The sequence below is a fragment of the Pelophylax lessonae genome, assembly GCF_965119305.1.
Source record: "Pelophylax lessonae genome assembly, chromosome: 13".
NCBI classification, from domain to species: Eukaryota; Metazoa; Chordata; class Amphibia; order Anura; family Ranidae; genus Pelophylax; species Pelophylax lessonae.
In genome coordinates, this window is record NC_138780.1 from 182,633,250 (window position 1) to 182,645,590 (window position 12,341).

The 12,341-nt window shown below is 45.4% G+C and overlaps 1 protein-coding gene across 3 annotated transcripts in view; it reads right to left on the reverse strand.

The window, feature by feature from the left end:
• STON2 (stonin 2) overlaps nt 1-12,341 on the reverse strand; it is a 133,623-nt gene that overhangs the window by 68,456 nt on the left and 52,826 nt on the right. For all 3 annotated transcript variants that reach the window (XM_082275281.1, XM_082275282.1, XM_082275283.1), the window contains exon 4: nt 7,386-7,556. In XM_082275281.1, coding sequence (XP_082131407.1) covers nt 7,386-7,556 — 171 coding nt within the window. The remainder of the gene's footprint in view (nt 1-7,385; nt 7,557-12,341) is intronic.

Here is a 12,341-nt window from a genome sequence, read left to right on the forward strand (position 1 = left end):
TCGGATCGCACAAGTGTGAACCGCTATGCGATCCGATCCTGATGTGGCTGGAAAAAAGGGTCCTGTGCGTGTTTGGTGCGGATACAGTGCGAATTCAGCCATACAAAGTGTATGACTGAATTCGCATCCGCACAGGAGATCGCATGTAATGAAGGAGCAGTGCGCTCCGAATTACATGCGCTCGCCGCACTCACAGTAATGTGAACCGGCCCTTAGTGCATCCCCCAGGCATGGTATTCAAAGGAATGGCACAAATTTAATGTTTCACTTGAACCCTTTCGTTGCCAGAGCCATTGTTGCATTTCATGCAACTTTTGAGGGTCAACATTGAAGTCTATGGCCTTCAAGTTGCATGAAAGTCGGACCAAAGTAGTGCATGAACTACTTTGAAGTCGGTGCGACTTTAAGTGCCGGTTCAAACATAGGTGATGCGGGAACCCTGCGAATCTGTTGCGGGATCCCGCATCACACTCAACTCACAGGCAGTTCACACTTCCATATGCGAATCGCTGGGAGGTGTCAATACGAAGTTAACGACACCCCCAGATCAGTTCGCATATCGCAGTTTGGACATGAATCGGATCGCATAGGTGTGAACACCCCTGCGATCAAATTCTGGTGCAGACCCAAAAAATGGTCCTGTGCGTGTTCAGTCCGAATCCGATGCAAATTCAGCCATGCAATCTGTATGGCTGAATTCGCATTGCACAGACATTGCATGTGATTTGCAGAGCAGTGCGCTCCAAATTACATGCCATGTCTGACATCGCTATAGTGTGAACCGGGACTAAGGCTCCATTCGCACTTCTAGGACTGTTGCATGTCAAACATTCAGTTACGACTTTTAACGACTGAACAGCCATGCAATCCGATTCCGGTGCGGACACAAAAAAAAAGGGTCCTGTGCGACTTTGGTCCGAATGCGATGCAAAATCAGCCATACAATCTGTAAGGCTGAATTCGCAACGCACAGACATCGCATGTGATTTGCAGAGCAGTGTGCTGCGAATCACATGCAATGTCTGATATCACATATGTGTGAACTGGGACAGTCGCACATATATGAATGGTTATCATTGGAAAACAAAGTCGTATGGCAAGTCGCACAAGTGTGACTGTGGTGTTCAGGAAAAATGTATGCATATTGTAATGTGTATCCTCAACTCGAACCTGAAACATGAGTGTAGCATCCGAATTAGGCCCCTTTCACACCGGCTGTGTGCCCGACGGAGTCCATTCGATTCGATTCGATTGGCGGATCAATCCCCGCTGAGCAGGCAGATGACAGCTCCGTCTCTGCTATGTGTGCAGAGATGGAGCTGTCAGATCCCCGCTGTTCTCTATGGGGGAATGGGATGAGAATGGACCGCCTGTCCATTCTCATCCGATCCGATCCTCTAGACGAATGGAAAAAGGGTTTTCCATCCATCCGGATTTCACGGACCAGGTCACATCTCCGCTCACATCCGCTGCCCGCTGCATGGAGCATCCGATCAGGTCCACCTGAAAAACTGATCGGATCGGATCGCCGTGTGAAAGGAGCCTTACATATAATAGGACATTTCTATATTGAAGGTTCTGATGATCGATTTTGCAGAATATCCCAACAAACTTCTACTGGTGTATGTCCAGCCAACCCTTATTTGAGCCGCTCTGTACATCGCACGGTTGCCGTCTTGCGCCTGTCATCAAAGGGGTTAATCTTGCGTTACTAAGCGGCCCCGTATAGTCTCATGCGGTGGCGTATTTCAGTCGAATGTGATTTTCCACCATCAGAGACGGTTAACGCTTCTTCCCTAATAAATCGTGACAAAGTGACCGTGTGGCGCGGATCTCCCAGCATGCTCTGCTCGGTTGGGGCTCACCCAGCGTAGCGGCTGGAGTCCCTGACATAACACATTGTTGGTGGGACAGGGGGACGTCACCCGGGAAACTGTCCCCTCCCCACCGCTCCGTGCCACACCATGCCTCACCAACTCCAGGGGCCCGGGAGGGGAGGGGGGGCACTGTCAGCCCAACCAATACACAGAGAGTCCCCGGGCAATGCAACAACCACCATAGAATTTCAGCTTCCATTGGGGTCACCTGTTCACCGCAGGAGCTGCTGATTCAATCTCTGTTTACTAAATACAAAAAAGATAACAAAGTAGCAAAAGAGAAACAAAACAAACTAACAAAAGAGAAACATTGTTCTTCCTTTTCATCCTCTCTCCAATTGCCCACACAAAGCCCCATCTTTTTCTTTATATTTCGTTCCTTTTCAATTGTTTTTTAAAAACACGGAGCATTGTTTGTAAAGTGGAGACACCCCCCTATGGAGCGCAGACCATCCATGTCAACAGGTTGGGGGGGTCTCAGAGATATAATGACAAACAGCAGGGGGCGCACTGTAAATGTTTTCTCTAATTACCCGCTTAACAACCGTCCGCCGCAGTTATACTGCTGCTGCGCAAACCGCCGTAGGTATACGTCGGTCGCGCGCCAGCAGCTAGGGGGCGAGCGCGCGGCTCCTGCCCCCACTCGTCAGCAGGGACTCCGATGCACGGGGCAGGCGGCTCCGATTGCCGCCTGACACCCGCGATCGCTCCCCGCTGAGAGAGAAGAACGGCCGGCTGTTGTAAACACAGCTGACCGTTCTTCTCCCTGCAATGATCACAGAGCCCATGTGATCCTTCTATATAGGATCACAGGTCTCTATGGTCATTTCACAAGCCCTGCCCCCCTACAGTTAGAATCACGCCCCTAGCTACCCATTTAACCCCTTGGTCACCCACCGCGTTAACCCCTTCCCTGCCAGTGTCATTATTACAGTAACAGTGCATATATTTAGCATTGATTACTGTAGTAATGTCACCGGTCCCCCCAAAAGTGTAAAAAATGTCAGTTAGGGGTCCGATCTGTCCGCCGCAATGTCGCAGTCCCGCTACAAATCACAGATCGCCGCCATTACTAGTAAAAAAAAAAAAAAACAATAAAAATGACAAATCTTTCCTGTAGTTAGTAAACGCAATAAGTTTTGCGCAAAACAATCAAAATACGCTTATTGCGATTTTTTTTTTTTTTACCAAAAATATGTAGCAGAAAACAAATTGGCCTAAAGAAATTTTGATTTTTAGATTTTTTTTCTTTTGGCAATGTCATATAGCAGAATGTGAAAAATATTGTTTTTTTTTCAGAATTGTCGCTCTTTTTTTTATTTATAGCGCAAAAAATAAAAAATCACAGAAGAGATCAAATACCACCAAAAGAAAGCTCTATTTGTGGGAAAAAAAGGACATCAATTTTTATTTGGGTACAGCATCGCACAACCGCGCAATTGTCAGTTAAGGCCCCTTTAACACTTGTGTGACCTATAAGTCGCGTGATTTTACCGCAATTTTATTGGATATGTTTTATAACAGAAAGGGAAATATATATATATATATATTTTTTATTTTTTTTTAAAATTGTCGCTCTTTTTTTTTGTTTTTAGAACAAAAAAATAAAAATTGCACAGGTTATCAAATACCAACAAAAGAAAGCTCTATTTGTGGGGAAAAAAAAGGACGTAAATTTCGTTGGGGTACAGCGTTGCACGACCGGCGCAATTGTCCTTTAAAGTGCCGAATCGCAAAATAGGGCCTGGTCTTTAAGCAGCAAAATCTTCCGGTCTTAAAGCGGTTAATAAACCTTTTTTAGTGGTAATGCACGAGGTCGGTGCGCCCTTCTTTTGTTGTTGTCTTTTAGTGTACTTTGGATACCATTGGTCCAGAAGGGGCAGCAAGACCTTGAGCGGTGCATACCAAGACCATACATAAAAGTATTTATCCTTCATTACACACCACCCGAGCGCAGGGGATTTTTTTTTTTTTAAACTGCTCAGGATCGTTGTTTTGTCTGCTTACATGCGTTTCGAGTCAGAGGTAGTCCATGAGAATGCACGTATGATGCATTTTGAATGTGTTTTCAGCCCCTGGTAACAAGTCTTTTTTTGGCCAACATGAAAAACACATGTAAACGCATTAAAACATGCATGAACAAGCATTAAAAATGCAAAGGATGTGCAAAAATACATGGATGTGAAACTAGCTTGGTGTGACTGGGGTTTATGATGGCCACACACGGAATGATTTTCTAGAAATGATCGTATTGTTGATTAATTTACTTTCCAGGAAGAAAATATGACCAGAAGATCGAATAGATTGTTTGAGTCACAAAGTGATGTATTTGGGTTTTGTGCTGCCCTAGGCCTGACTAAACTTGTGCACCCCCTAATTTAAATATGACCCACCCCTTCCTGTAAAGGCCACACCCTTCCTGTTTATGACCCGCCCTGTCATCTGTAAACCACAGACCACAACCACAGTCTATCAGTGCAGCCTCCTCAGTTCCCATAAGTTCAGCCTCATCAGTGCCCATCAGTGCAGCATATCAGTGCTGCCTTATCAGTGCAGCCTCGTTAGTGCCCATCAGTGCAGTTTATCAGTACCCACCATTGCCACCTCATCAGTGGCCATCAGAGCAGCATAATAGTGCCCATTAGTACAGCCTATTTGCGCCCATCAGTGCAACATATGAGTGCTGCCTTATCAGTGCAGCCTCATTAGTGCCCATCAGTGCAGTTTATCAGTACCCACCATTGCCACCTCATCAGTGGCCATCAGAGCAGCATAATAGTGCCCATTAGTACAGCCTATTAGCGCCCATCAGTGCAGCATATGAGTTCCCATCAGTGCCTGGGGGCAGAGGAGAGTAGGCGGAGCATTTGGCTGCAGTGCTACACTTATTAGCATTGGCGGCCGTTGTGCCAGTTGTATTAAGTGTGGTGGGCGGTCTGCAGTCTGTCCGAATGTCCTGACTGGCCGGTGTTATCATACTGGTAGGCAGCAGTGTGAATGCTTTTATGGGGGTACCAGACTGATTTGCCTCCTGGACACTGTCCTCCGGCCCAATTCACCACATAAGACTGGAACTATACAAAAAGTGTAGCGCAAGCCGGTGGGGACCCTTTTCATGCCGGGAAGATGCTGTTTTTTTTTTTTTTTCGTGCAGGGTGCAGCATTTTGCTGCCCCCCCCCCCCCTGCAAAGTGCCGCCCTAGGCCTGGGCCTTGTTGGCCTAGGCCAAGGTACAGCACTAGAGTCACCATACACTCATCGATCTATCGACTTTTCTACGATCAGATGTTCTGCCACAAAAAGCGATCAGTGACAGCGTATGGAGTCTATCTATAAATAAAAAAAAAAAAAAAGGACAGAAATTCGGCCAATGAAAGCGCATGTACATTTGTTCTGTGCCAATACAAATGTTATTAAGCTATTTCCTGTATTCTTGAAATGTTTTCATTTATTTAAAAGGAAAAAATAAAGCATTTGGTCAATACCAAATATAATGGAACTCTCCTATAATACTTAGCACCATCCAGTGGCCAAATGCAGTATTTTCAGTTTTAACCCAATGGAAAACATTCGACCAGCACAAGAGATAGCTCAATAACATTATTTTTTATGTTTTTTTTTTTTTTTTTAGCAGAGAACAAATGTAAATGCAATTTTTTTTTTTTATATATATATTTTTATTGGAGTTTTAAACAAATACAGACATAGTAAAGAAAACATTAGCATTACCAATAACTGAGATATAGATTCAAATAGACTTTCCTGTATAATAGTCATAGCGGGCAGAAGACATTTATTTAGATTGAGGATATAGATAGAAAGAAACCATACGTTGTGTAATAACAGCTTAGGAGTTTGAAAGAGTCTACCCATGGGACTGTAAGAGGTGAATGCAATTTTACTGGGTGAATTGCTGAGGATTTCTTTATAAATAGTTTTAGTACAACTGGTGCTACACAAAATCTGGTGCAGCTCTGCATAGTAACCAATAAGCTTCCAGGTTTTAGTGCCGGTTCACATTTGTGCGATGCGGGAACGCTACGAATATACGGCGTGTTCCCGCATCGCATCCGCACCCCTGGCAGTTCACACTGCCATATGCGATACGCAGGGGGTGTCAAATACAAGTTAACGACACCCCCAGATCAGATCGCATATCGCAGTGCGATCTGAAAGTTCGCAAAGAATCGGATCGCACTAGTGTGAACCGCCATGCGATCCGATTCTGCTGCGGACCAAAAAAAGGTTCCTGTGCGAGTTGCGTTGCGAATTCAGCCATACAAACTATATGGCTGAATTTGCACTGCACAGACATCGCATGTAATTTTAGGAGCAGCGCACTCCGAATTACATGTGATCCCTGTGATCGCACTAATGTGAACCGGCACTTAGGCCCTTTTCACACAGGCGGACCGTTCCGTTTTTTTGGCGGATCTGAACGGTCCCCCCATGCATCTCTATGGGGGCATCGGATGTCAGCGGAGACATGTCCTCTGACATCCGATCCATCAAATCTGGACAGATGGAAATCCTATTTTCCATCCGTCCAGCGGATCGGATGGGATCGGATGAGAACGGACAGGCGGTCCGTTCCCATCCGATTCTCCCATAGAGAACAGTGGGACCTGAACGCTCTGTCTCCGCACACAGAGTGGAGACACAGCTGCCATCCGCTTGCTCAGTGGGGGGTCGGCGGATCGATCCCCCGCTGAGATAAACGGAGTCCGCCGACGGACCGAAATGTGTGAAAGGGGCCTTATTGTACAAAGCCTGATTGAACAAGGTGAAGTTAGAAGCTGATTGGCTACCATGCACAGCTGCACCAGATTCTGTGTGTTCCAGTTTTAGTAAGGCCCCTTTCACACTATCCGTCCGTCGGACGGATTCCGTTTTTCTCAGCGGATCGAGCCACCGATTCCCCGCTGAGCAGCAGGAGGAGGGCTGTATCTCCGCGCTGTGTGCGGAGACACAGCTGTCAGTTCCCCATGCATCTCTATGGGGGAAATCGGATGGGAACGGATCGTCTGTCCGTTCTCATCTGATCCGATCCGCTGGACGGATGGAAAATAGGGTTTCCGTCCGTCCAGATTTGACGGATCGGATCGGATGTCAGCGGACATGTCTCCGCTGCCATCCGATGCCCCATAGGAATGCATGGGGGGACCGTTCAGATCCGCCTGTGTGAAAGGGGCCTAAATCTCCTCCATGTGTCTTTTTATTGATTGGAGATTTCATGAAATTGTCCAATTCTGTGAAGAATCATTTGATCAGATCATTACACCTATTTGCCACCATCAGAGGTATTATATAGATTTTCTATATCGCTTGTCTATAAAATGAAACATTGTTTCCATGTTATGATTGTATGCTCAGCTATACAATCCCAGTTAGGATAGATGGAGCATGCTGGGACTTGTAGTTTCCAAGCCATCAGGGAATCCCCTGGCTTTCAGCTACCGGTGTCTGTTTCTGGATCTCCAGTGCAGGTACAATGTGGTTGGTCCCTTACCTGCAGAACCCGTCCCTGAAGCATCCTCGCTGGCAATGTCTGTGTACGGGGGCCCCATACTCGTACCGCTGTCTTCATAATTGGCCTCGGAGCTGCTCTGTGATGGCAATGCAGGGCGTCTGTATGGGCTGCGACCGGGGGAACGCCATTCCGACGCTCTCGAAGGGGAGCCTGACGTACAGAAATATCACAGAGAAATGCATTTTAAAATCCTTTCAAATAAATAACTTGCTAAAATCTTCTTTATTAAAGAGCAACTGCCTGTTGTGCACAGCGCAGCTGACAGCAGCCTCAGGAGACACTCTGAACATTGAGAAGTCATTTTCTGCCATAACAACTGCAACTAAATTCTAAGACTTAAAGCATCAAAGTGATTAAAAAGCATAAAATGAAAAGGTAAATGAAGCGTGATATGGTGATTTGTTCTACTTAAATCACACAGAGTTGATTGTAAGGCTATTGGTGGTCAGTGGGTGGGGGCTATGGGGTCTTTACCCCACCCCTACTATTATTATGTTATTTAGCTGATCCCCTAAACCACACCCAGAGTTATTGTTAGGGCCATTAGATGTAAGTGGGGGAGCTGTAGTGTCTTCATCCCGCCTCCCAATATTATGTTAATGAGCTGAACTCCTAAACCACACCCAGAATTATTTGAAAGGCCATCGACAGTCAGTAGGGGGCAATGGTGCCTTTTCTCTGTCTCTACTATTAATTAAGTTATTTAGCCAATTTCCTAAACCACGCCTTTAATTATTTGTAAAGTTATTGGCAGTCAGTATGGGGCTGTGGTGTCTTTTCTATGCCCCCTCTATTATCCTTCTAAACTTCATCCAAAATTATATGTAAGGCCATTGGCTCCACCCCCGCTATTACATGTTACATGGCAGACCTTGTAAACCACACCTAGAATTATATGTAAGGCCAGTGGCTCCACCCCCGCAATTACATGTTACATGGCAGACCTTGTAAACCACACCTAGAATTATATGTAAGGCCAGTGGCAGTCAGTGGGTGGGGTTACAGTGTCTTTACCCCACCCTCACTATTAATATGTTAATTAGCCGATCTCCTAAATCACACCAAAAATTATTTGTAATGCCATTGGCAGACAGTAGGGGGCAGTAATGTCTTTGCTCTGCCCCACTATTAATAAGTTAATTAGCTGATTAATTAGCCGATTATCCAAATCCATACCTATAATTTTTTTGTAAGGCTATTGGCAGTCAGATTGGGGCTGTTGGGTCTTTGTTCCACCCCCACTATTACATGTTAAATCGCAGACCTTCTAAACCACACCTAGAATTACATGTAAGGCAGTGACAGTCAGTGGGTGGGGTTACAGTGTCTTTACCACACCCTCACTATTAATTTATTAATTAGCTAATCTTAGCCACACCTAAAATTATTTGTAATGCCATTGGCAGACAGTAAGGGCAGTAATGTCTTTGCTCTGCCCCACTATTAATAAGTTAATTAGCTGATTAATTAGCCGATTATCCTAATTCATACCTATAATTATTTTGTAAGGCTATTGGCAGTCAGTATGAGGCTGTTGGGTCTTTGCTCCACCCCTGCTATTACATGTTAAATGGCAGACCTTGTAAACCAAACCTAGAATAATATGTAAGGCCAGTGACAGTCAGTGGGTGGGGTTACAGTGTCTTTACCCCACCCTCACTATTAATATGTTAATTAGCTTATCTCCTAAACCACACCAAGAATTATTTGTAAAGCCATTGGCAGTAGGGGGCAGTAATGTTTTTGCCTCACCCCCACTATTAATAAGTTATTTAGCCAATTTCCTAATCCACACTTATAATTATTTGTAAAGGTATTGGCAGTCAGTATGGAGCTGTGCGGTCTTTGCTCCACCGCCACTATTAACATGTTAAATCGCAGACCTAAATCATACCCAGAATTATTTGTAAGGCCATTGGTGGTCAGTGAGTGGGGCTACAGTGTCTTACCCCACCCTCACTATTAATATTAATTAGCCTAACCCCTAAACCACACCCATAATCATTTGTAGGGCCATTGGTAGTCAGTAGGGGGCTTTGGTGTCTTTGCTCCACTCCCACTATTAACATGTAAAACCAGGGACCTTCTAAACCACATCCAGAATTATTTGTAAGGCCATTGGCAGTCAGTGGGTGGGGCTATTGTATCTTTACCCCAACCTCACTAATAAATTGCTAATTAGCTGATCTCCTAAAGCACACCCAGAATTATTTGTAGGGTGACTGACAGTCAATGGGTGGGGCTACAGTGCCTTTACCCCACCCTCACTAATAATATGCTAATTAGCTTATCTCCCCAAGCACACCCAGAAATATTTGTAAGGCCATTGGCAGTCAGTGGGAGGGGCTACAGTGTCTTACCCCACCCTCACTATTAATGTTAATTAGCTTAACCCCCAAACCACACCCATAATCATTTGTAGGGCCATTGGTAGTCAGTAGGGGGCTTTGGCGTCTTTGCTCAACCCCCACTATTACCATGTAAAATCAGGGACCTTTTTAAACCACATCCAGAATTATTTGTAAGGCCATTGGCAGTCATTGGGAGGGGCTACAGTGTATTTACCCCACCCTCACTATTAATATGCTGATTAGCTGATCTCCTAAAGCACACCCAGAATTATTTGTAAGGTGATTGGCAGTCAATGGGTGGGGCCACAGTGTCTTTACCCCACCCTCACTATTAAAATGTTAATTAGATGATCTTCTAAACCACGCCCAAAATTATTTGTCATTATTGGCAGTCAGTGGGGGGATTGCAGTGTCATCGGTGGTTCAGGAATACAAATCTTGGGCAGATAAAGCAGAACCCATACATGTATTTTAAAGGTGTATTCAGTTGTTTTGCCTGGAGTTCCCATTTTATCTTCCCGGCAGAACTGGTAATAATATTTTGTGACCAATAAGGGAGGGGGTGTGAGCGCGGCGCGGCGCGGATTTATGAAGTTCCAGGCGGCTAGTTCATTTGGCAGAAGGTGATAACAGGCTGCAAAATGACTGCACAGGATATTTATATGTTTCTATCTGTCTGCCATCGGCACACGCGGTCCTATAACTACAGCAACGTTTTTATCTACAATGTAATTTCCTGGCGGAGTCTCGGATGGCGCGGGCGGCCATGATAATGAGATCGCAAAAAAAAAAAAAACCGCAATAATCTTTCCAAGGGAAAACTCAATATTTAACCTCTTTTTGCTCAGTCTGGAGTTGGAGAATTTCCAGAACACTTTATGAAGATTCACACCACACATTGCACATTATTGTGAGCGCAACACATGTGCGTTGTTAATTGCATTGCACCGCTTGTTATTTTCCCTTTTTATATTATTTCTGTAGTGTAGCAGCGTGTTGCAACACCTTGACCTGCTTTGTGGTGCGTCTGTGCGTTGTGCTGCTAATAAATGCAGCATGCTTACATTTTCCTTAGCGCACCCCAACGCAAAGCTTTGGTGTCAGCTGGCCTTACAGACAGCAGTTGTATTTGCTTTGTCTGTGCATCAAACCTGCATTGATCTTCTTTGACCAACATACTGGGGGGAGTATTTATAATAGATTTGTAGAGCTATTCATCCTACGGAACTGCATGTACTCTATGTACTACGTTCTGTACGAATGCCAGCAAAATCAAAAGTTACTAGGATATTTTCTTCATATAAATCAGTGGTCTCTAAACTGCGGCCCTTTCCTTGCTTTTATCCGGCCCCTGGGGCACGATTTCATCCACTGATACCAACAATGGGGCATAATTCCCCCCCCCCCCACTGAGACTATTGAAGGGAAACAATTCCTTCCACTGACACCAACGATGGGGCATAACTCCTCCCACTGACACCAATGATGGGGCACAATTCCTCCCAATGATACCAACGATGGGGCACAACTCCTCCCACTGACACCAACGATGGGGCACAACTCCTCCCACTGACACCAACGATGGGGCACAATTCCTCCCAATGACACCAATGATGGGGCACAATTTCTCCCAATGACACCAATGATGGGGCACAATTCCTCCCAATGACACCAACAATGGGGTACAATTCCTCCCACTGACACTTTCAAAGGGACACAACTCCTCCTACTGACACCCATGAAGGGACACAGTTTCTCCCAATGACACCAACAATTGGGCCCAAAGACACCAACAATGGGGCACAATTCCTCCCACTGACACCACGATGGAATACAATGCCTCCCACTGATACCAATGATGGGATACAATTCTTCCCATTGACACCAACAATGGGGCACAATTCATCACACTGACACCAACAATCAGGCACAATTCCTCCCACTGACACCAATTATGGGGCCTAATACCACCCACTGACACCAACAATGGGGGATCAATTTCTCCCACTAACACCAAGGATGGAGCACAATTCCCCCCCCCCCCCACTGACACCAATGATCGGACACAATTCCTTCCACTGACACCAATGATGGGGCACAATTCTTCCCACTGACACCAACGATGGGGCACAATTCTTCCCAACGACACCTACGATGGTGCACAATTCCTCCCAATGACATCAAAGTTGGGGCACATATCCTCCCACTGACAATAATGATGGGGCATTATTTTTCCCCACTGATGTTGGAACCCTTTCTTCTTCCAATGGCCACAGTCTGGCCCCCCTAAAGTCTGAGGGATAGTAAATTGGCCCCCTGTTTAGAAAGTTTTGAGACCCCTGATATAAAGAGTGAGAATTGGGAATATACCGCATTACATTCAGCAAATCACACGACATGGACTAGAAAGAGGTGGCACTTCCAGGCTGCTAACGCCTTAAAGGTCTACCTTGAATGCTTGTAGTTTGGTTCTGGGAGAAAGCCAGCAGAGCAAATGTTTTTATCAGATTCTACTTATAACTAAAATACAGGATTTGGGTTTCACACTCTGCCCAGCATGCCCAGAGCTCTGGTGTATTTTGTT